General features: G+C 46.0%; 1 protein-coding gene across 11 annotated transcripts in view; it reads left to right on the top strand.

Moving 5' to 3' along the window:
* MROH1 (maestro heat like repeat family member 1) overlaps positions 1-25,086 on the top strand; it is a 201,659-nt gene that overhangs the window by 159,571 nt on the left and 17,002 nt on the right. For 7 of the 11 annotated variants that reach the window (XM_077166521.1, XM_077166525.1, XM_077166517.1 and 4 more), the window contains 15 exons: positions 16,998-17,108; positions 17,490-17,634; positions 17,727-17,767; positions 18,091-18,232; positions 18,605-18,657; positions 19,092-19,199; positions 19,995-20,114; positions 20,593-20,715; positions 21,579-21,725; positions 21,850-21,876; positions 22,919-23,041; positions 23,177-23,256; positions 23,520-23,634; positions 23,712-23,807; positions 24,238-24,342. In XM_077166521.1, coding sequence (XP_077022636.1) covers positions 16,998-17,108; positions 17,490-17,634; positions 17,727-17,767; positions 18,091-18,232; positions 18,605-18,657; positions 19,092-19,199; positions 19,995-20,114; positions 20,593-20,715; positions 21,579-21,725; positions 21,850-21,876; positions 22,919-23,041; positions 23,177-23,256; positions 23,520-23,634; positions 23,712-23,807; positions 24,238-24,342 — 1,536 coding nt within the window. The remainder of the gene's footprint in view (positions 1-16,997; positions 17,109-17,489; positions 17,635-17,726; positions 17,768-18,090; positions 18,233-18,604; positions 18,658-19,091; positions 19,200-19,994; positions 20,115-20,592; positions 20,716-21,578; positions 21,726-21,849; positions 21,877-22,918; positions 23,042-23,176; positions 23,257-23,519; positions 23,635-23,711; positions 23,808-24,237; positions 24,343-25,086) is intronic. The other 4 variants (XM_077166526.1, XM_077166522.1, XM_077166527.1 and 1 more) reach the window with 3 other exon arrangements.

The raw sequence follows: 25,086 nt of genomic DNA, 5'->3' as shown, positions 1-25,086 counted from the left end.
GAAAGATAGAGGATAAATACTGAGACAATATAACAGGAATGCCTGGGGTGGACGATGGTGTGATTAAATATCCAAATATAAAAATATTTTTGCATGAGGGAAAACAAATGAATATCAGCATTGCAGAGTGTTTAAAGTGGATAGTATACAAGAAAAAGAACAGTCAGTGCGAGCTAGGGTCTATAGTCAGCAGTAACATTGTAATATGCTTCCACTGAATGTAACAAAGGCATTATGCCAAAATGGATTCTTTGTGGAAGAAAAGGAAATGTCTTCATATAGATCATGATGATGAAGGCATGTCTGTTTACTTATGTTGGAATGTGCGATGTATGAATAAAACTGTTTAAAAATGACCAGAGACCTCTCTATATATCTCCACTATCACCTTTGATCTTTCTCCCACTTTTTAGGGGTATTTGGGCTATGCCTATTCTAACTTTTTCGTGTTGGAAGAGGCTTGGAGATTTATTGCTTTTTAATATATGTGTTATATTTTGCAATGAAAAAAAGTTAAAAAAAAGACTAAGGGAAACTGAAAGACGAAAAAAAAGTGAACGGAGAGAAAAAAGTGTTAGAGAAAATGTGGAGAAAGAGGTGTACTTATTCACTCTTGGTAGGGAAACTGACAGGTGCAGCCCCTTGGAGGGCTGTGTGGTGGCTCCACAGGAGGCTAGAGATAGGGTTGCCATGTGATCCTGCAACGCTGTTGCTTGGTATTTACCTAGAGAAACTGAGTGTGGGGACTTGAGTGGGTATTTGCATACTAGTGTTTATCCACAGTGGATGGGGGCGGCCTAAAGGTACAATAACTTAGGGAACAAAGGGGGAACTGCGGTATATACATGCAGTGGACTACTGAGCAGCCACAAGAAGGAATGAAGTTGTGAAGGATGCAACTAGGTGAATGAAACTTAAGGACTGTATGTTGAATGAAATTTCAGAAACAAGAAGATAAATAATACCATACCTCACTTTGGGGCACTTGGGAGAAAGGAGGAAATACTCAACTTCCCCATCTGGGGAATTCCTGATATTCTTGCAAGCAGTGGGGATAAACAAATCAATAGGCTAATCACTTTATCTTGGGGTTCTCCCCTATGAAACTTATTCCTGCAAAGGATAGGCTAACCCTACTTAAAATTAGGCTTAAGAGTCACCCCTAGAGAACCTCTTGTTGCTCAGATGTGGCTTCTCTCTTAAGCCAGCTTAACAGGTAAACTCACTGCCTTCCCTCCTACTACATGGGATTTGACTTCCAGGGTTGTAAATCTCCCTGGCAACATGGGAGAGAAATCCCAAGATGAGTTGGAATCCAGCATCATAGGATTGAGAAAACCTTCTTGACCAAAACGGGGAAGAGAGAAATGAGGCAAAATAAAGTTTCAGTAGCTGAGAGATTTCAAACAGAGTTAAGAGCTTATCCTGGAGGTTATTCTTGTGCATTATATAGGTACCTGTTTTAATTTATGGTGTTTTGGCATGGCTGGAGAGAAGTATCTGAAACTGTTGAGCTGTGTTCCAGTAGCCTTAATTCTTGAAGACAATTATATAAAGATACAGCTTTTACAATGTGACTGTGTGATTGTGAAAACCTTGTATCTGATGCTTCTTTTATGTACAGTATGGACAGATGAGTAAAACATATGGATTAAAAATAAATAATGGGGGAACAAATGTTAAAATAAATTTAGTAGATTGAAGTGCTAGTGATCAATGAAAGGGAGTGGTAAAGGGTATAGAAAAAATTAGGGGAAACAAAGGCTAAAATATATGGGGTAGATGGAAACACTAGCAGTCAATGAGAGGAAGGGGTAAGGGATATGGTTTGTATGAGTTTTTTTCTTTTTTTTTTTCTGAATTGATGCAAATGTTCCAAGAAATGATCATCGTGATGAATATGCAATTATATGATGATACTGTGAGTTATTGATTATATACCAAGAATGGAATGATCCTATGGTAAGAATGTTCATGTTTGTATGTTGTTATGTTTAAAAAAATATCAATTGACTGTAAAGGAGAGGGTTTATCTCTGGATTCTTAATTCTTTTCCATTGGCCTGTACATCTATCCGTAGGACAGCTCCATACTCTACTAACTGTAGCTTTTTGGCAATTTTGAAATTGGCAAGTGCGATTCCTTCAAATGTGTTCTTCTGTTGCAGAATGCCTTGGTTTTTCTAGGTCCCTTGCAATGCCATGCCAGTTTTCAGATCAACTTCTCTACTTTGTGACTTCATTCTGAGTAGTTTCTTCCAAATCCACACCCAATTCTTTATTTCAACTGCTATCATTTTTCACATGGTATTTGTTGTTTTCAGAGTTTTCTTATTTTTATTCATGCTGATTTACTCTCCCTTGCTTTAATAGGATGCTCTCCCCACACACTGGAATGAAAGTTCCACCCTCTGAGCACAGTGGTCTAGTGGCAAAACTCTCCATAGTCCCTGGACCACAGGTCCCAGCCTCTGAGAACATTGAGATGGCAGCACTCTCCCTGAACATTGGGAAGGAAGGCCCGCCATCTCCAGCTTCAGGGCAGGCTCATGCTCTCCATGCGTATGGGTGGGCTCGATCTCTTAGCCTGTGATATCTTTTGTCAAAGCTTCCATGACTCTGCCCTTGAAGTGATTTCTCATTCAATCTGATCCTTTTCCTTCCCTTTTAGTTCAGGCTGGCAGTGGTTCCATTCATACAGATCTCACACAAAAAAATTGTGGGTTTTGCATGTAGTTTGCAGAGGTTCAAACCATCAGACAAGAGGACTTTCCATAAATCCTTCCTGGATAACTGCACCTCCTATCGGCGACTTCCTTGGAAATTGCTGATTGGTCCCATGTTTAGTTAATCCCTATGTGGTGCACTAGTCTCTGGGGACTCACTTTCCAGAAGTTACCAGTTTCTGAATTCTATATGCCCAGGAGTGCTGTTCCCAGCTTATCCCTTTCCTTCACATTAAACTATAAGATGCAAGGAGAAACTAGGCTTTACTTAGCTTGAAAATTGCCTCAGCTAAATATCCACATTGACCACTGTCAAGTTCTGCCTTCCATCAAACATCAAAACTCAATTTCCCCAACTTCTCTGCCACTTTTAAAAACAAAAGTTGCCTTTCCTCCAATTTCCAAGAACAATTCATCATTTTCTTTTAAGGCCTCATCAGAAGTACCTTTAGCATCCATGTTTCTACCGACAGTCTCTTCAAAGCAATCTAGGCCTTTACTATCAAGAGCCTCACAAGTCTTTCAGCCTCTACCCATTAATCAGTTCCGAACCTGTTTTCATATTTTTTTATTTGCGAGGCAGAATTTGTTTTGGTTTCCTGGTACCAAAATTTGTTTTGGTTTCCTAGGCTTTTTATGCAGTGGAAATTTATTAGCTTTGTAGGCTCTTTAAAATGTATTTTATTGTGAAATATAACATATATATATAAAACAATAATTTTCAAAGTGCGCTCCAACAGGCACTGAGGAACAGATTGTGTACTTTGGTATGGGTTACATTTCAGTGTCAGGTTTTTCCTTCTAGCTGTTCCAAAATACTAGAAGCTGAAAGAAACATTGATATAGTAATTCAGCAGTCATACTTGTTTGTTAAATCCTGTCTTCTCTGATATAACTCCTTCTTCTCCTTTGACCCTTCTTCCAATCTATAAAGATCTTTATAATTTTGTCATGTTGAAAAAAGTGTCAAAAATATAGAATAGGAGGGATGGAATTAGTTGATATTCTTAGAGAGGCTGACCCCTCTGGGTTTCAGGGCTTCTCTGGCCTAGGAATACCCTGGAGGTCATGGGTTTCAGGAAAATAAACTTAGTGCATGAAACTTTTATGGCGTCTCAGTTAGAGCCTGAAGTGTTCTTTAGGTTTAATAGGCATGACATTGGTTGGGGCTTGGCAAACCCTTGTAATTAGCAAAGTCTAGCTGAAGATTGCATAAGAGAATCCTCCAGAATAGCCTCTCGACTCTATTTGAACTCTCTCAGCCACTGATACCTTGTTTTGTTACATTTCTTTTCCCCCTTTTGGTCTGAAAAGTATTATTGATCCCACAGTGACAGGGCCAGGCTCATCCCTGGGATCACGTCCCACATTGCTGGGGAAACTTTCACCCCTGAATGTCATCTCTCATGTAGGGAGGAAGGTAATGATTTTCCTTGCAGAGTTAACCTTAGAGAAAGAGAAGTCACATATGATCAAGTACAGACATTTCCTGGAAGCCTCTCTTAGGCATAATTATAGGTGTTCTCACCTTTTCCAATATAGAAATAAGTTTCATATGGGCAAGCTTCAAAATTAAGGTTGTGGTATATTTTCTTATGAGTTCCTAATGTTTGAGAGAGCATCAAGGTTTTCCAAATGGGAAAGTTTAATAGTTTCATATTTTTTCTCCATTCCCTTGAGAGACTCTACCAATGCTTTTTTTTTGATATGCTATATGATGGGGGTCACATTTCATTCTTTTTTTTTTTCCATGTGATTATCCTGTTATTGTAGCACCACTTGTAATTTTTTATTTTGGGGGAGGGGGTGGGCAGGAATTGAACTCTACCAATACTTTTTATTTTTCAGCCCACCATAGTGTGGAATGTTTCTGAGTGTTACATTAAGCTATACAGAATTACCAGGCCTCACAACAAACTAACCCCAAAGCAAGCAAAAGGAAAGAAGTAATGAAGATCAGAGCAGAAATAAATGAAATTGAGAACATGAAAACAATTGAGAAAATCAACAAAACCAGAAGTTGGTTCTATGAGAAAATCAATAAAATTGATGGACCCATAGCAAGGTTGACAAAAAGAAGAAGAGAGAGGATGTAAATAAATAAAATCAGAAATGGAAGAGGAGACATAACTACCAACCCTGCAGAAATAAAGGAGGTAATGAGAGGATACTGTGAACAACTTTATGCTAATAAACTAGACAATGTAGATGAAATGGACAACTTCCTAGAAAGCCATGACAATGAACATTGTCTTGAGAAGAAATATATGACCTCAACAAACCAATCACAAGTAAAGAAAGTGAATCAGTCCAGGGAGCTTTAAGAAGCTCCCAAAAACAAAAGTCCAGGACCAGATGGCTTCACATGTGAATTCTACCAGACATTCAAGAGAGAATTAGTACTAATCCTGCTCAAACTCTTCAAAAAATTGAAGAGGAGGGAAATCTTCCTAACTCATTCTATGAAGCCAACATCACTCTCATACCAAAGCCAAAGATACTACAAGAAAAGAAAATTACAGACCAATCTTTAATGAATATAGATGTAAAAATCCTCAACAAAATTCTTGCAGATCATTGCAATATATATATATATATATATATATATATATATATATATATATATATATATATATATATATATATTCTTGCAAATTGAATCCAGCAGCACATTAAAAGAATTATACACCATAACTAAGTAGGATTCATCCCAGGTATGCAAGGATGGTTCAACTTAAGAAAATCAATTAATGTAATACACCATATCAACAAATCAAAGTAGAGAAACCACATGATCATCTCGATTGATGCAAAAAAGGCATTTGACAAAATTCAACATCCTTTCTTGTTGAAAACATTTCAACAGGAGAACTTATTTATAATTGTAGAATTGGTGGGATCCATGACACTGTGCAACTTCTTTCAATCATATTCACCTTCAATAAGGCAATGTTACTTATAATCCCACTAATTAGCTACCATCACTTCTATCCATTCCCTTAAATCTAAGTTCAACCTCATTGGATAACCTTTCCTCTGTCTCTAGCTTTTGTATACCTCTAGGTTTGCTATATTCTGTAGTGTAACCTCTAAAATTACCTTTACTAGAGTCATAATAGCAAAATCATACAGTGTTTTTGTCTGATTTATTTCACTCAGCATTATTTTTTCAAGGTTCATCCACATTGTCATGTTTTGAGATCACATTCCATCTTACTGCTGCATAATATTCCACCTATGTGTGTACCACAGTTTGTTTATCCAGTTGTCCATTGATAGGCACTTGGATTGTTTCCATCTTTTGGCATTTGTGAATAATGTCACTGTGAACATTGGTGTGCAAATGTCTGTTTGTGTCACTGCTTTCAGCTCTTCTGGGTATATATTAAGTATTGGCATTGCCAGGTCATTGGGAAGCTCAATATTTAGTTTTCTGAGGCACTGCCAAAGTGTCTTCCACAGCAGCTACAACAGTATATATTCCCAGCCACAGTGAATAAGTGTTCCAGTTCCTCCATTCCTCTCCAACATGTGTAGTTTTCTAGGTGTTTAATAGCAGCCAGTCTTATAGTTTGTGAGGTGATATCTCATTGTAGTCTTGTTTTACATTTCCGTTATAGCTAATGAAGATGAGTATCTCTTCGTGTACCTTTTAGCCATTTGTATTTGCTGTGGAAAAGTGTCTACGCATATCCTTTGCCTTTTATAATTGATTGTTTGTTCTTTTGTTGTTGAGCTGTAAAATTTCTCTATGTACATATGATATCAAACTTTTATCCCGTAGGTGGTTTCCAAATATTTTTTCTCATTGAGTTGGTTGCCTCTTCACCTTTTTTTAAAAATTATTTTATTTTATTTTTTTAAATACTAAAAAACACCAAACAAACACAAACATTCCTATTATGATCATTCCGTTCTACATATATAATCAGTAATTCACAATATCATCACATAGTTGCATATTCATCATCATGATCATTTCTTGAAACATTTGCATCTATTCAGAAAAAGAAATAAAATGAAAGCAGAAAAAAAATTTATACATACCATACCCCTTACCCCTCCCTTTCATTGACCACTAGCATTTCAAACTAAATTTAACAACTGTTCCCCCTATTATTTATTTTTATTCCATATGTTCTACTCGTCTGTTGACAAGGTAGATAAAAGGAGCATCACATGCAAGGTTTTCACAATCACACAGTCACATTGTAAAAACTGTATCATTATAAAATCATCTTCAAGAAACATGGCTACTGGAACACAGCTGCACATTTTCAGGCCGTTCCCTCCAGCCTCTCCATTACATCTTGAATAACACCTCTTCACCTTTTTTATAAAGTCCTTTGAGGCCCAGAAAATTTTGATTTTAAGGAGTTCCCATTTATCAGTTTTTAATGTTGTTACTTGTGCTTTGAGTGTAAAGTTTAAGAAGCTGTCTGCTATTACTAGGTCTTGACAATGTTTTCCTATATTTTCTTCTAGAAGTTTTATGGTACTGGCTCTTATATATAGGTCTTTAATCCATTCTGAATTAATTTTTGTATAGGGTATAAGGTACGTGTCCTCTCTCATTCTTTTGACTATTGATATCCAATTCTTCCATGCCCACTTATTGGAGAGGCTATTCTGTCTCAGTTCAGTGGGTTTGGGGGCCTTATCAAAGATGAATTGTCCATAGATCTGGTGGTCTTTCTCCGCACTCTCTATTTGATTCTATTCTATTTAATACTTTTATCTTTGTGCCAGTACCATGCTATTTTGATCACTGTGGATTTATACTGTTTCAAAGTCAGGAAGTGTTAGTCCTTCCAGTTTGCTTTTCTTTTTTCTGCTATATTTAGCTATTCAGGGTGTCTTTCCCTTATGTGATAGTTAGGTTCAGGTGTCAGCTTGGCGGGATGATCATACCCCTTTGTTCTCTTGCTGTGGGCTTAAATCACCAGCATGTGAAATTCCCCTATGACTGATTACATTTGTGGTTGTCTAAGGGGAGTGCCTTCCATAATAAGTGATGTTTAATTTAACTAGCTGAGGGTTTAAAAGGGAGAGGTCAGAAGGGAGCTCAACACAGCACCCAAGCTACTCAGCATACCTTATCTCAGCACTTGCAGTTCATCCCAGATATTTGGAGATGCAGGAAGGAATCACCCTGGGGAAAGTCGTTTGAACCCAAAAGTCAGGAGAGTAGACCAGCTGTCATCACCATTTGCCATCCCATGTGACAGAGAAACTCAGATGAAAGCTAGTTGCCTTTCCTCTGAAGAACTATAAATTTGTAACTAAAGTCCTCTTATTAAAAGCCGATCAAACAAAAAAGCCAATCCATCTCTGGTGTGTTGCATCCTGGCAGCTTTAGCAAACTAAAACACTATCCAAGTGAATTTGATAACCAGCTGTTCCAAGTCTTCAAAGTATGTTATGGGGATTTTAATTCATATTGCATTTATTTGTACATCAGTTTGGGTAGAATTGACATTGTAATGACATTCAACCTTCCTATCCATGAACATGGAATGTCTTTTCATCTATTTAGGTCATTTTTAAATTTGTTTTAGCAATGTTCTTTAGTTTTCTGCGTAGAAGTCCTTGACATCCCTGATTGGACTTATTCCTGGATACCTGATTCTTTTGGTCTCCATTTTTAATAAATTTTTTTTCTTTAATTGTTTCCTCAGATAGGTCATTACTTGTATATAGGAACATTACTGATTTTTGTACGTGAATCTTGTATCCCACTACTTTGCTGAATTTGTTTATTAGCTCAAATAGCTTTGTCATAGTTTTTTTGTTTTTTGTTTTTTTTTCCCCTCTTTTCTGTGGGCACCAGCCTGAGTTCATTCTCAATCTATCTTGGGATGTCTCCTTTTGTCTTCAGGGTCTGCTTATTGCTGAGGTAGTTTTTGAGGGGGAAGGGGTTGCATGGGCCAGGAGTTGAGCCCAGGTCTCCTGCTTGATGGTTGGTTTTCTTATTAAAGTGATGTTTGCTTCATAAAATGAGTAAGATAGCATTCATTTTTCCTCAGTGTTTTGGAAGAGTTTGAGCAGGATTGTCTTTGTTCTTTTTGGAAGACAACTTGCCTGAATATAGAATTCTTAGCTGGATGTCTTTCTTGTTCAGGTTCTTAAATATGTCATATCCCTGCCTACTTGCCTCCATAGTATCTGTTGAGTAGTTCAAATTCAGTCTTATGTGGTTTCCCTTGTATGTAGTAGATTGCTTTTCTTGTGCTGCTTTCAGGACTTTCTGCTTTTCTTCAGTATTTGACTGTTTGATTAGTATACGTCTTGGAACTGGACTATTTGGGTTTATTCTATTTGGGGTTAGTTGGGTTCTTTGATTTACATGTTTATGTCTTTTATAAGGGTTGAGAAGTTTTCCCGATTATACCTTCAACTAACCTTCCCAGCCGTGTGTACTCTTCTCTTTTCCTTCTGGCATACCAGTGTTTCTTGTATTTGCTCACCTTTTGTAGTCCATAATTTCCCTGAGATACAGTCTCATTTTTCCATCTTTCTTGCTGTTTGTTTTTTTTTCCACTCTACTTCAACTGTTCTGTCTTCTAGCTCACTTATTTTTCCTTCTGCTTCTTCTAATCTGCTGTCATTGTCTAGTATATTTCTAATTTGGTCTACTGTATCTTTCATCTCTGTGAGGTCTGTCATTTTGCTGTTTAATTTTTAAAATTCTTTATACTCTTTTTAATATCATTTATTTCTTTATAAATATCCTTGAGTAATTGTTCTGTATTCTCTGATCCCTCTAGTCTTTTGATTTGGTCATTTAGCTGGTCTAATACTGCCTGGAACTTCATGTACTTTGTGATATTCTGTTGTTTTGAGGGCATTGGATTATCTTAGTAAAGTTATTTTGCGAATTGTCTTCCTTCGTTTGTCTAAAGTTTTCTATTTAGTTGGTTTGCATTGTAGGTTTCTTTTTACACTTGGTGTGTCAGTAATTCCCTGCCAAACCAAGGCCTGGATCTCGTGTAGGTGGTGCAGTTCTACCTAAGGGTTCCTTTAAAAGCTATGCTAGGATGCACAGGTAGTTCCGTGGCCAAACAACCACCCACCATGCAGGAGACACAGGCTTAATTACTGGCCCATGCACCACCACCCCCAGATAAAAACTAGGCAGATAGGAAGTTTGATAGCTGCACTTGCCGCTTCTTCCCAGCAGATTATGCTTTTGAGCCACCTCCTCCCCTTAGGCCCATCCTTTCCCAGCTGTTGCATCTGGGTGGACAAGATGGCATGTGTGGCAGGTGGGATGGGGAGCAGCCAGTCTCAGCGCACAGGATGGGGTGGCTTATCACAACATCCAGCAAGGCAGGTGACCACAGCGCCTGGTCCCCAGCAGATCTGACACCCAGAGCTCCTGATAGGACAGCCACTTGTGGCACCTGGTGGGGCAACTGATCTGAGTGCCCAGGAGTGTCACTTTCTGCTGTAGATGGCTGGGCATGCCAGCTACAGAGCCATGTTGGGAGGTCTCTCCATCTAGCTGCTAGCACAAGCTGGAGGGGAGGGACAGTCCACTTCCTCAGATCTGCACGTGTCTGGGACTGAACAGACCCACCCTGTTCTCCCCGTCCCGATACCCCTGCCTCTCTCTACTAGGACCTCCCTATGGAATGCTGAAGACCCTCTTTGATCACTTACCCCCCTGGGACCATAGGCTCAGTCTTCTTTTCCATCCCCTTTCTTATTACTCCATGGAGCAGAGGCAACCCCAGCCTACCCTTCCGTCTTCCCAGAAGTCTAGCTTATGGTTTTAAGGCAAGCAAAAAGTCCAACCATTTTCTCCCCAGAATTGTGGCATTTCGGGCTGGCTGCTGGAGACTCTTGGTTGTAAGCTTGTCACATGGCCAGGCACATGGCAGCATACCTGTGTCTCTTCCTTGTCTTCTGGGTTTCAGCTTCTTACTTCCTATGGTTCTTTCTCTCCCTGTCTAAATGTTGTTCTCTTATAAAGGACTCCAGTAATAAGATTAAAACCCATCCTGAATCAGGTGGGTCGCAGCTTGTTCTAGTTTGCTAGCTGCCGGAATGCAACACACCAGAGATGGATTGGCTTTTAATAAAAGGGGATTTATTTTGTTGGTTCTTCAGAGGAAAGGCAGCTAACTTTCCACTGAGGCTCTTTTCTTACGTGGAAGGCACAGGATGGTCTCTGCTGGTCTTCTCTCCAGGCCCCTGGGTTCCAACAACTTTCCCCGGGGTGACTTCTCCAAAGGCCTGGGCTGAGCTGCAAGTGCTGAGATGAGGAATGCTGAGCTGCTAGGCTGTGCTACATTGCGTTCTCTCATTTAAGCACAAGCCAATTAAGTTAAATGTCACTCATTGCAGCAGACACGCCTCCTAGCCAACTGCAGATGTAATTAGCAACAGTTGAGGTTCACATACGGTTGGCTTATGTCCGCAGCAACAAGATTAGGTATGCTCACCTGGCCAAGTTGACAACTGAATCTAACTAACACACAGCTAAACTGAAGCAACCTCATCTTACAATGGATCTGCACTCACAGGAGTGAAATAGTTTTAAGAACATGTATTTCTTTCATTCATGCAGCTTCAGAGCACCACAGTGACCAGAGAAGAATAAGGTGGACATTGCAGGTCAGCAAAGGGAAACACGCCCATTGAGAGCAAATGACTGACATTGTCCAGCATCACATCTGTGGGCAGCTTTTTCTGGGATGTGTCCAGCAGGGACCACTCTTCCTGGTGAAGTCTAACTACCTCTTTCAAGTTCACTCACTCCATTCTCTGTACTCAACCGACGACGGTCTTCCTCTTGGTTTTCACTCACAACCAGCAAGCAGTGAACACAGCCTGAGTAGTTCCAGAGCCTTGGGCACCTCCTCCTTTGGTCCCATGGGAATCCCTAGGTAGTTTTTATGCTATTGTACATTGAATTGTTTTCTTAGCTTTGTTTTCAATCACTGCTACTTTATAGGAGTTGAATTTTGTTTTTTAATATTGACCTTGTATTCTGTAACTTGGTGACCTTTCTTACTCCGATTTTAACTTTTAGTGGATTCCTTAGCACTTTCTATATATAATATCATGTCATCTACAAATATGGTTTTACTTCTCCCTTTACAATCCAAATGTCTTTAATTTAATTTTGTTGCCCATTTGCCCTGGCCAGACCTTCCAGGATAGTGTTGAGTAAGAGTGGTAAGAGTGGGTCAGGAATCTTGTTTCATTCCTGACCTTGGGGGCATTTGCTCCTTCATGCCAGCAAGAGCTTAGTGGGAGGGTTTCCACAGGTGCCCTTTATCAGGTTGAGAGCATTCTCTTTTCTTTCAGTTTGCTGGAATCTTTTTATCATGAAAAGGTGCTGAATTTTGTCACACACTTTTTCTGTGTTTATTAAAGTGATCATATGGTTTTGTCCTTTTTTCTAGTGATATGGTGTATTTCAATAATTGATTTTTGGATATTAAGAGAACTTAGCATTACTCGGATAAACTGCATTTGGCCATTGTTCTAGTTTGAAAGCTGCCGGAAAGCGATATACCAGAAACAGAATGGCTTTTAAAAAGGGGAATTTATTAAGTTGCGAGCTTACAGTTCTAAGGCTGTGAAAATGTCCAAATTAAAGCAAGGCTATAAAAATGTCCAAATTAAAGCACCAAGAAGAGGTTACCTTCACTCAAGAAAGACCACTGAAGTTCAGGGTTTCTCTCTCAGCTGGAAGGGCACATGGCGAAGTCAACTAGCTTTCTCTCCTGGCTTCTTGTTTCATGAAGCTCCTGGGGCCGTTTTCCTTCCTTATATTCAAAGGTCTCTGGCTACATGGGCTCTCATGGCTCTCAAACTTTTTCCCAAAAGGGTTCCCTCTTAAAGGGCTCCAGTAAGCAACCCTACCTTGAATAGGTGAAGACGCAACTCCATGGAAGCCATCTGTTCTAGTTTGCTAGGTGCCAAAATGCAATATACCAGAAATGGAATGGCTTTTAAAAAGGGGAAGTTAATAAGTTGCATATTAACAATTTTTAGGCCATGGAAATGTTCCAGTTAAAACAGGTCTATAGAAATGTCCAATCTAAGGCATCCGAGGAAAGATACCTTGATTCAAGAAGGCCGATGAAGTTCAGGGTTTCTCTCTCAAGTGGAAAAGCACATGGTGAACACAGTCGGGGTTTCTCTCTCAGCTGGAAGGGCACATGATGAACACAGCGTCATCTGCTAGCTTCCTCTCCAGCTATCAGGAAGCTGATATCTTTTATCAGGAGATAAAAGAGTTTTCCTTCTTTATCTCCAAAAGTCGCTGGCTGGTAGACTCTGCTTCGTGGTTCTGCGGCGTTCTCTGTCATGGCTTTCACACGGCTATGTTGTTCGTCTCTGCTCTCTCTGAATCTCCAACTTTCTCCAAAGTGTTTCCTCTTTTATAGGATTCCAGTAAACTAATCAAGACCCACATAGAATGAGTGGAGTTGCCTCTACCTAGTAAATTTTAATATCCACAATTCATTGAGTCACATCTCCTTGGAACTAACTTAATCAAGTTTCTGCCCTATAGTGCTGAATAGGGATTACAAGAAACTGTTGCTCCCACAAAATGGGATTAGGATTAAAACATGGCTTTTCTAGGGTACATAAACCTTTTCAGACCAGTACACTATCTAATCAAAAGTTACCACCCACAATTGGGTGGGTCACATCTCCATGGAAAATCAAGATGCTCCCACCTAACAATATTGAATGAGGATTAAAGGACATGACTTTTTTGGGGTACACCACAGATTCAAACCAGCACAGTGATGGTGTATATTTGGTTTTATATATTGCTATACTTAGTTTGCTAATACATTGTTGAGGATTTTTATGTCATTGTTCATAAGAGGTATTTGTCTCTGGTTTTCTCATGTATTTTGCATTCTTTATATATTTTATACACAGACATACACCCACAGATTTTGTCTTCTGAATCACTTGAGAATAAGTTGGAGACATTGTATCCTTTTATTCCTAAATACTAAATACTCAAGTGTTTGTTTCCTGAGAATAAGGATACTCTCCCACGTAACTATAGCACAGTTGTCAAAACCGGTAACTGTTCCGTGGAGGCTTTGTGCTCGCCTCATCCATACTCACTTGCCATCGGTTTTCTTACTTGTGTCCTCTCTGGCTACTTCCTGGTCCAGGGTCCGATCCATAGTCATGCGTTTATGCTTAGTTGTTATCCTCCTCTAATCACCTCTCTTTGTGTTTCTTGACCTTGATGTTTTTTAAGAGTTCAGTCCAGGGATTCTGTGGCAATGGCTCTCAATTGGGGTGTGGCTGGTATCTCCCTGTGACTAGATTCAGGTGCTGCGTTTTAGGTAGGAGCCCCTTGGAAGTATTGAGTGTGCAAGATGGGGCTGCTATTCCCATCACTGGTGGGTGCCAGGGCTCTGCCCTGCAAAGTTACTATTTGCCCCTTATGATTAGTAACTATTCTTACTAGTTAGTAAGAATAAGACTTTAAGACTAAGTAAATATTCTCCTGTTCATCACCCTTCCCCCTACAAGTTGTAGCATTAATTGACCATCTTCTAGCTCTGTTAGTTTTTCTAATGGCAGTCTGTTGTAACAGAGGGCTTTTCTTACCCATGTGTTCACACACCCACACCCACTAATGGAGACCAGTTTATGCAGGCGTCTGCAACTCACAGTACCCTGGACATGGCCCATGGCAGCCCTTTCATGGGACATTGACTGGACCCATCACTCTCTGGGCCGCTCCTAACTTTCTGGCACAAAAGGATGTTCCAGGCTCACCTCATGCCTCCCTTGTCCCCACTCTGGGCTTTCCAAGATGAGGTCTTTTTATCTTTTCTTTTTGGGGAATTTATCTTTTGAATTTCTTTAAATATTTCTTATCCTCCATTTGTATTTCTCTCTAATATTGATACTTCTATTGTCTGAATGTTGGCATTTGTGCTTCTATAATATTAGTCTGTCTTTCAGATTTCATTCTTTCTTCCTCCCCTTCCTTCTGAGTAATTTCTTCCTCAGTGTATTAGTTTCCCTGCTGCCAGAATGTGATATTCCAGAAATGGAATGACTTTTTTTTTTTGTATGCTATATGGCAGGGTCACATTTCATTATTTTTCCACATGAGTATCCCATTATTGCAGCACCATTTGTTGAATTTTTTGTTTGTTTTTTGGGAAGTGCATGGACTGGGAATTGAACCCGGATCTCCTACATGTTAGGCAAGAATTCTACCACTGAACTACCCTTGCACCCCCTTGGAATGGCTATTATAGATGGAATTTAATAAGCTACAAGTTTACAGTTCTAAGCCTTTAGAAATGTCTAAACTAATGCACCAACAAGAGGTTACCTTAATTCAAGGAAGGCCGATGGTCAAATGGGAAGGCATACTGGTCCCTTGCTTCTGGATTCCGTTGCTTTCATTCAGCCTTTGTTCCTGTGGGGATTCTTTACTTTTTTTCTCTGGGGCTGGCTTTCATCTCTTGGCTTCCCTTGGCTCTCTCCGGGTTCTGGCTTGCTTAACATCTCATGGTAATGTCTGCTGGGCTCCAAGCATCTGTAAACATCTGTGTCTCTGTTCTCCAAATGTCAGCATCTGTGCCAGCTCTGCTCTGAAGTTTCTATCAGCCCTGTGTCAACTCTGAGGTTTCTGTCATTTCTGTCAGCTCTAAGACATCTGTCCTTTCTCTAGGCTCCGTTGTCTCTGGCTCTCTTTCCAAAATGTTTCGTCTTTTAAAGGATTCCAGTAAATTAGTCAAGACCCACCTGGAATGGATGGAGTCACATCTCCATGTAATCAAAGTTAATACCCACAGTTGGGTGTGTCACATCTCCCTGGATAAAATCTAATCAAATGATTCCAACCTAAAGTATTGAATCAGGATTAGAAGAAATGGCTGCCCCCACAAGATTGGATCAGGATTAAAATACGACTTTTCTGGGGTACATAATAGATTCAAACCAGTATCCCCAGCTACATCCAATTCTTTATTTCAACTGCTACCATTTTTCACATAGTATTTGTTGTTTTTAGTTTCCTTATTTTGGGCTCATGTTGATATACTCTCCCTTGCTTAAATAGGATGCTTACCAAGTCAGTGTACCCTAGTACTTGTGCTTCTGATGGAATGTGCGACAGTGTGCGCTCGTTGTTTAATTATCAGATAATTGAGAGTTTGTTTTAGCACAAGTGTTTCTTTTAAGATGTTTAAAAATATCCAAGGGAATACTTTTTCAGGGCTATTGTGGATTTGTCATCTTATTGTATTGTGTTCATTGAATTTGGCCAGTATGATTTCTATTTTTAAGAATTTGTTCAACAGATTTTCTTTGTACCCAAATAGCTGGTTAGGTTTTAAAGTGTTCATGTGTGTTGGTATAAGTTCTATCCATATTTTCATAGCATATTTTAAAATTATTTTTCAAGACCTAAATATCCCTATGTTTTCTACTTTATCTTGAATTTCTGAGAGATGTTACAAACATCCTACAGTCACTACAGTTTGCCGCTTTCTCTTTGAATTTCAAAGCATGAACGGAAGACTCAGGAAAGGTATTTGGAAAGCGAGTCTTCCTTTTGCGGAAGCTCTCCAGGACATGCAGGCCTGGGAGCCTGGCACAGCAGGTGGGGGTGCCCACATCTCAGGGAGATCCCATTGCTGCCGAGCCTAGAGACTCTTGCTGATAGGGAAATGGAAATTTCTCAGCCTCATGTCCACATAGGGACATCTCCTTTCTCCAGATGGCACTCTGTCAAGCCTAGGGCTGAAGATGTTTTTCTTAGAGATTCAGCACAGAAATGCACAGGGTTTTTTTACTTTGGAGATCAGGAACCAAAGCTGGTGAGCCTGTACTCCTGAGTGACTTTGACTCGGAGCATGTTTGCTATCTGGTGGGTGACGCAGATGTGCCCAAGTGCTCGTCCTGTTTCTCCAGAGGCAACGTCTATTCCTGCCTTGCCTCCCCGCAGAGTCGGCATGGTGCAGTGGGCCATGCAGCCCCCACATGCTTTGCCTTTATTTTTTTTGCATGCTGTATGGTGTGGTCACATTTCATTATTTTTCCATGTGAATATCCCATTATTGCAGCACCATTTGTTGAATTTTCGTTTGTTTGTTTTTTGGAAAGTGCATAGACCGGTAATCGATCCTGGGTCTCCGGCATGGCAGGCGAGATTTCTATCACTGAACTACCCTTGCATACACACACCTCTCCTGCCCTTTTAATTTTTCACACTTTGCCTTTTGCTTCCTCCCCGCTCTCCCTGCTCTCCTGCCTCCAGCAGCCTGAGAAGATGGGTCCTGACAGTGAGGACCCCAACACAGACAGTGTTCGGTCCATCAGTGTCAGTACCCTCTTCCTCATCAGTGCCACTGTGGACAGAATGGATGATGTGAGTGTGCAACCCCTGCCTGGGGGGAGCAGCTGGGCTTTCTGGCTGGGTCCCTGGGACTCCCGCCCGCTTTCTCCCAGGGACCTCACCCTCCCACTCCACCCTCTGCAGCTGGCTAGCCCCAGCCTTGCAACTGGCAGCACCCCCTCCGGAACCCTGGTGATCTGGGCAGCACAGCCCTCACCTGAGCGGCATGTGCATTCTGTGGGCATTCTCTTACCTGGACAGAAAAACCCACAGGTTCATCCTTGCACTGGAGAGTCCTCTGGGTCCTTGCCTTTCTCTGCCCTGCACGACCTGTTTTGAGGAGGCCGGCCTTTGGGTTGGACCCTCCTGCTCTGGGTGGCCCACGCTCCACAGACCAGGCCCGCTCCCACCCAGGTACTCTGGCCATATCTGCTCGAGTTCCTCACCCCTGTGCAGTTCACCCAGGCTCTGAGCCCGCTCTGCAGGAGCCTCGTGCACCTGGCCCTGAAGAGGCAGGAGGCGGGTACAGATGCCTTCCTCATCCCATATGACAGCAATGGTATGTGTTGTTGGCCTTCAGCCTGAGCCAGCTCCAGACCTTAGCCCTGGGGGCTTCCTGCCGTGTGATAATTCTGCCTCTCTCATTTTCAGTGAACCTCCCATCCCCCTATGCCATCACCACCAGACTCCTGGTGAGTCTTGCACTTCAGTGTTTAATTGCATAGGAAATTGGGCTGAATCGCCTATCCTAGGTGGGAGCCTGTGGGTGCTAACCCAGGTCCATGGGGAGGGCTTTCCCCTGGGTGTGGGGGAGATGGGGAGGACACTGTCTCTGGTGGAGCATCTTATTTGCTGCTGGTCGTCAGGTTCTGCCCATGTTCTGAGAGAACTGTGCAACGCGAAGAGCTGAGTCCAAGGGTCTCAGGACCCTGGGCAGTAGATGCCTGGGAGCCAGGAGTGAGCCATGCACAGACCCTGTCCTGCTCCCATGCTACCCCTCCTGCCCACACTCCAGGTTGTCTCTGCCAGCCCCTACCTTGGGGACGGTCGGGGTGCAGCCTCCCTGCGGCTCCTGAGTGTTTTGCATCATGACATCCACCCTTCACTGGGTCAGTGCTGGGGGACCGCCATTCGCCTACTGGTAGAGCACCTGGACGGTAAGACCTAGTCCTGCTGGAGGTGTTTCCATAAGAGGAGGGCTCAGCATGGGGAGGAGGGGGCAGGCAACGGTGGCTCAGCGGCAGAGTTCTCGCCTGCCGTGCCAGAGACCCAGGTTCAATTCCTGGTGCCTGCCCATGTTATAAAAACAAACATGGGGAGGAGGGTGTTGTGCAGTAGAAGAAGCAGCTGCTGATGTGGGTTAGGAGAGGGTCCCGACTGGGTTCCCAGGGGAGGTGGGGGACATGAACTCCGCCCAAGGCTGGTCAGCTGCTCCTGAGGGCCAGGTGCCAGCTCAGGGAACCTGCATGTGCATGTTGGGACAAGCCTACTTGGCAGGGCGTGGGTGACAGGGTAATGGGCTATTTCAGAGCACACCAAGGAAACCCTGTCTCAGAAGGAATGGGAGGAAAAGCTACTGATGGTAAGAGACTGGAAGTCCAGGGCGCATCCTGGCGGGGCACAGAGACCATGTCTGGCCTTAGAGAGCAGACCTTTGGGGTGGGGTGGTGCTTGTTCTCAGGGGCACACTGTCTGTTTTTACCTGGTGGGAGGGCTGGAGGCGGCAGGTTTGCTGTGGGGCCTGAGCATCACCACCCAGTTGTTCACGCTGCTGGAATGGGGACCAGCCTGTGGCCATGCTCACTTCAAGGGCTTTTGAGCCTCCCAGCCAAGCCCAACCCTGGCCTTGCCTGCCCGGGCACTGCGAGCTGAGCCTCCCCTCTGCTACCCTTGCTCTGTTAGAGGGCCACCTGTGGACTGTGCCAGAGCCTCGGGCAGGTGATGCCGCAGTGGCACCTTCCCAGTAGGACCCTCACTAGTGCCTCCTGGCCTTACAGCGTCTGCTCTTGCTCACAGTTCCTGCGGGACACTCTGGCTGTCATCTCTGACAACACCTGGATCTGCCAGCTGAGCCTGGAGATGTGCAAGCAGCTGCCTTGCTACAACGCAGCACCCCAGGAGAAGGTGTGAGGCGGAGATACTTTGGGAGGAGGTGTGGGGAGTGGGGGAGTGCCCCAGGAGTTATGGGGAGGGAGCACCTCAGGAGGATGTGCAGGGAGGGTACACCTTGTGAGGGAGTGTGAAGAGTGGGAGAGCACTCCAGGAGGAGGTGCAGGGAGTGGGGTTCCGGAAAGATGTGCCGTGGGAGGGGGTGCTCCAGGAGGAGGTGCCCTGGGATAAGGGGCACCAGGGAGGGGCACAGGCCCTCAGGAGAGCAGGCTGGGAGATGGGTGTCTGGCCACAGCTGCACAGGGTGCAGAGGGGAGCCAGGCTCTACCATGTGAACTGACTCCTAGGTCGCCTCACTTAAGCATTTAAGCCACAAAGCCTCTGCCTCCCCCTGTTCCTGTAGTCAAGTCCTGCGCCTGTAGCGGTGTATCGAGGGCCTTGTCTCCACACAGCCTCCAGTGGCTGCAGGGCCTCCTGTCCTTTGGGGGGCCTGCCGCAGCTCAAGGTGCCCATGGTGCTCGGAGGTGTCCTCAGTACAGGCACCATTCCTGGGTGCCCCACCCTTTGAACTCTGAGTCTCAGCACTTTCATTGTGAACCACTTGCTGCCTGAGCTTCTGGCTTGTGTGGTCCTGGCTGACTGGGAAGGGAAGGCCTGTGACCTTGCAGTTAGGGCTGGTGCTGTGCAGTGCAGTGGCCCACAGGCTCCTGCACTCCCCGCAGACACTCAGAGACTAGCTGGGTTCCCCTGGCCCTTGTCCAGCCCCCAACTCTGGGGTTCAGCACAACTCTCCTCTTGGCTCTGTTCCAGACTTTCCTGTACAAGTGCATTGGGTCCACCCTGGGGGCAACTTCAAGTAAGGACGTGGTGCGGAAGCATCTTCAGGAGCTACTGGAGACAGCCAGGTTCCAGGAAGAGACAGAACGCGAGGTGGCTGTGCCCTCCCCCCGGGAAGCCCAGGGTGCCACGAATCCCAGCCGACAGCAGGCCCCTCTACCCCTACTCAGGCAGCCAGTACTGCGCTTGTGGTGCTGGCTTGTGCAGGGGCTTGTGTGCACCCTGCGTGCGTACACATGGTATGTGTGTGTGCACTTGTGTGTGTGTGTGTGTGCTGTGTTCACCATGCATGTGCCTGTGTATGTGCGCATGTGTGCCAGAGGTCTCCTGGGCCCACTCATGTCCCTTCTGTGAGTCAGCAGCAGGCAGAGTTGGGGCCCTTGCTGGAGGTCCAGGTGTAATAGCGCCCCAGGGCAGACAGCTGAGTTGCTGCTTCCTGTCCCTTGTGGCCCACCCACCTGCAGACTCCCTCCCTGTGTTTTTACGGAAGGGGAATTGTTGCCCACCCTGGGGCCTCAGGTTGAGCCCTACCCTCCTTGCCCCATGTGAGTGTGTCCACGTGCCTTCCCAGGGCCTTGCCTCTTGTTTTGGAATCTGTGCTATTTCCCACCTTGATGACACCCTGGCCCAGCTCACAGATTTTGTCAAATCGGACACATTCAGAAAATCCATCGGCATTTTCAGCATTTTTAAGGTGCGGAGTCAGTCTGATGTCTGGGGTGGGATGGCCATCCCCTGATTCTTCCTTGGCTTCTGTGCCTGGGTATTGTGATATATATATTACTGGGTTCGAACTCAGGGCAGCTCTGTCTTTTCACAAGTGTCCGATCCAGCATGAAACCAGGGCCTGGGCTGTGCTGAGGCTCAGGCGATGCCTCTGCGTGGTTGGGGGGCAGGAGGGCATTGGTAGGTCCTGTTGGCAAGGGTAGGCAAGAGCACTCCGACCAGTCCTTCCTGCTGTCCTGCTGGTCTTGGCCCTCCGTCCCCTGGTGGCTGACAGGCTGTGTTCCTCCGAAGCGCAGGTGGTCTACCCAGTGGGGCTGAGAGCTGGTCATCGCTACATACCCCCATTTGCCCTGCACCCTCACCTGCCCACTGCTACCCTGAGTTTCTGCTCCTGGAGCTTGCCTTTGTCATTGTCCTTGGATAGTTGGACCTGAGCATGGAGAAGCTCACCCCCAGTTCCCACAGTTGGGCAGACGTTCAGGTCTCTGTGTCCTCTCTGATACCCTCAGCCCCTGTAATGTGGGCCCTCACCCCCCCCCCCCCCCCCGCATTGTGGAGCCCCCATGCCTTCCTGCTGCACTGTCCTCTGAACTTGGTCCTATAGGGCCTGCACCTGGCCAGCCTGGCCCCTCCTCCTCCTGCTCTGAAGAGAGATGGGCCCTCCAGGCTGTACTCAGGGTTAGGCCTCTGACCTCATTCCCCAGCTCTAGCCTATCTTCCCTAGAAGGACTTCAAGAGTTTGGAGACTCCCTAGTTGGAGTCCATGGCATCCTGTGGGGGTGAGAGTTTCATTGAATAGTTGAAGTTTTGCCAATTCCTCTGACTTCTCAGGACCGGAATGAAAGCGAGGTAGAAAAAGTCAAGAGTGCACTGATCCTGTGCTATGGGCATGTGGCGGCGCAGGCCCCCCGCGAGCTGGTGCTAGCCCGGGTCGAGTCAGACATCCTCCGAAACATATTCCAGTACTTCTACACCAAGGTGGGCCCCTCAGCAGCTACTGAGCGAACTGGGATCTGCCGGCACCCCGGGAGCCTTCTGTGTGGTCGGAGACTGGACCAGCCAGCATCTCACTTTTTAACCTATTTTACTTTTTGTTGCTCAGGTTCTGGGAATAAAGGTAGAGACTAAGGTACAGTGTTTAGGAGTTAAGTCTGAACTCAGCCTCCCTGTTGGGTCTCCTTCTGGGCTGGGCTGGGGGCTTCAAAGCAGAGCCAGAGGGTGAGAACCCCCAGAGCACACTCCAGGGCCCTCCAGGCCCTGCTTTTCCTATGGAGCAGCCCCTGCCTTTGGGGCTAAATGGGGGCTCAGGACCTCTTCTTTGTCCCTGGGTCGTGGACACGGGGTGGGGAAGGAGGAGGGGGCTCCCTCCACCTCAGGGTCATAGCCCCAGCCTCAGAAAGCTCCAGGTACCTCCTCTGGCTCTGATCCCCAGTGCCCACTGGGGCCGTGTCTCTCCAGACTCCACCCAGCTTCCAGGAGTATGGCCAGGTCCAAGACTGGGAAGTGGACGGGATGTCCGACCTGTGCCCACTCATGCCCCAGCCCCAGTCTGCTGGCCACACTAACCTGCTTCCCTTCTGGAACCTGTGCACTAACCTGATGAGGCAGCCTGCCCTGGCAATGGGAAGCCCTGCTTTGGAGATATTCGGGCCCTTCACCTGGACCTGGCTGGGGTGGGGGGAGTGAGAGAAGCAGCAGTGTGCTGTGTCCTGGGATTTGTGGCCGTTTCCTAGCAGCCCTTCTAGATTCCCTACCAACGGCCACAAAGCAACAACTCTCTGACCCCATAGAGACCAGTGGGTGGAACAGGTAGGAAGGGGGCCTGCTGTGCTGTGGCTTTTCTGGGATGCGCCCTCCTCCCACCAAACTGAATATGGTGCAGGGCACATAGGGTGCAGTGTCTGCTCTTGAGTCCTGCTCAGGACCCTTATAGGACCTAGCAATACCGCTGGGCTGGTGGCTCTCGGCCCCATGTGGCTGTGGGTGAGAGCTAGGGCAGGATGCCTTCTTGAGGTCCACTGCAAGAAGGGCCTGTCCTGGCTGGGGAGAGAAAGAGGGGCCTGTGGCCAGAACTCTGCTGCTGGTGGGAAGCCGCCTGCTATGGGCATCACACTCATGGGCCAAGAGGCAACAGCTTCTACAGCCTACCTGCAGCCTGGGTGTCCCTCCAGGACCCGACCCTGAAGCTGTGTCTTGTCCAGAGTGTCTGCATGGTGAGCCAGGCTGTCTGTAGCAGCCCACAGGCCAGCACCTTCCACTTTGCACAGAAAGCTGAGCTGATGGCACGGATGATGGTGAGTGGATTGGGCTGTGGTCCTGCTCCTCAGAGCTCCTGTCTGGCCACTTGATGAGGGTCAGAGGGGCAGGAGCTGGTCAGCAAGAGCAGCCGGCCATTCTTACAAGGGATGAGCCCCATGGTGCTTTTCCAGGAGCTCATCAGGGCAGAGCCCCTGGACTCCTTGAGAACACCTCTTCGGAAGAAAGCCATGGCTGCCTGCACATACCTGGTGTATCCTGCCCTCTCTACGGGTACACGTCTGCATGTGTGTGGGTGTGCATGGATATACGTGGGGGTGCCTGCTTGTGGGGTATGGTGTATGTAAAGAGTATGCTCACATATACCTTGGGGTTGGGCTCAGCCCTGGCAGGGAACACGTGGGAACGCAGGCTTCTGTGCTGACCAATGTGGGGACTGGAAGCTGTGCAGAAGCCAGGCTGGAGATGACCCTGCCACTGGCCATTGCCCTGGGTACCCCTTAACCAACTGCTCAGCTCCTTGGAGCCAGCACTTGAAGAGCAGATGCGGGCAGATGTGGTCCACAGCTGCCTCCACAGCGTCCTGGCCCTGCCCCCTGAGCACGACGGGGAAGGCTCCAGCAGCCAGGAGGTATTGCCCCTCCCATTGGGCGGGCGGTGGGAAGGGCACAGGCCGTCCTGGTGGGGTCACTCACTCTCCTTTTCCAGTCCCTGCATCTAGACACAGTCCGCTCCCTGGAGGACTTGTTGACAGGTCTTTTACACAGGAACATGACCCCTCAGGGCCTGCAGGTCATGGTTGAGGTAGGTGGTGTGCGTGGCACAGACATGTGAGCTAGCATCTGTCCCAGAACCCCCTCTTGACTTGTCTCTGATCCTGGGAGGGAGGCGGTTGCAGCTCTGTCTCTGTGTGTGCAGTGCGGGATGGAAAGGGAGCCTGTGGCAGTGCTGCATCCCTCTTCCCTGCCCTTCCCTGTGCTGCGGTAGTTCGCAGCACGTTCCTCCCAGGAATGTCCTTCTGAGACCAAGGAGGGCTCTCCCCTGACCTTCTGTACGCCCTTCTGGAGCTGTTCAGCTTCTGGGCCCAGGTTTGGTGGAGCCTTGGGAGGGGTGCCAGGGCCAAGAGGGAAGGGCCACATGAGACTGGTGCTGCCAGGAGGGCATCCTTTGGCACAGCCCTCACTTGACCCTGTAGTACCGGTGCCTGTGATGCAGCCCTGCCCCTCTTCTTTAGCACCTGGTCCCCTGGATCAAGTCCCCACGGGGTCACGAGCGAGAGCGGGCCCTGGGCCTGAGTGCCAGCCTGCTGCACTACTTCTTGGAACACCTGCATGTCAGCGTGAGTACCACACCCAGGAGGCACCCTGCTCTGCTGTTGGGGAGCTGCCGCCTACCCTGACCCTCCTGCGTGGCCTCAGCTGCGCCCCACCGGCTGCTAGAACCTACTTTTTGGAGATTCAGGGTCAAGACTTGTTGGCCCAGGAGTTATTTGGGGCTGGCCACTCACTGTCAAATACGACCTACATCCTTGGCCCTGGGGACCCCTGCTGGCCAGGACTAACAAGTTTGATATATCTCCCCAGCTGGGAGAACAGGGATGTGGAGCCAGGTGTAAAAGAGGCAAAGCTGTGCAACTTGGATAGAAGTGGCAGTTGGGGCGAAGGCAGGGTGCCCTAAGTGCATGTCCTAGGGTGGATCACACAGCCATGGTGGGGAGTGCCTGGATTGGAAGGAAGTACCCAGGCTGGGGTGGGGAGTATCTGGAGGTGGGGTCGGGCCTGGGTCTGGAGTAGGAGCGTGGGGCCTTAGGCCTCATGCTATGCTTTTTAACATTCACTCAGAGTGATTAGCTCATATGCTTTTTCACAATTTTCCCAGTTGTTTTCATAAGATTGTTAACCCAGGTGATCTCTAGGATAAGTGACCCTGTCCTAAACCATCCTAGGGGCATTTGGATGGGTGCCACCAAATTGGGGAACTAACCTGTTGAGCAGTGATGTCTTTAGTAACAAGTGTTATGCTCCACAAAGGTGTATCTTTCACTCCCTTCTTCCTCTTTTAGTCCCTCCAACAGTCTGGTTTC

The sequence above is a fragment of the Tamandua tetradactyla genome, chromosome 6, assembly GCF_023851605.1.
Source record: "Tamandua tetradactyla isolate mTamTet1 chromosome 6, mTamTet1.pri, whole genome shotgun sequence".
NCBI classification, from domain to species: Eukaryota; Metazoa; Chordata; class Mammalia; order Pilosa; family Myrmecophagidae; genus Tamandua; species Tamandua tetradactyla.
The sequence above is the reverse complement of the archived record's forward strand: the minus strand, read 5'-3'. Positions and strand labels throughout refer to the sequence as shown.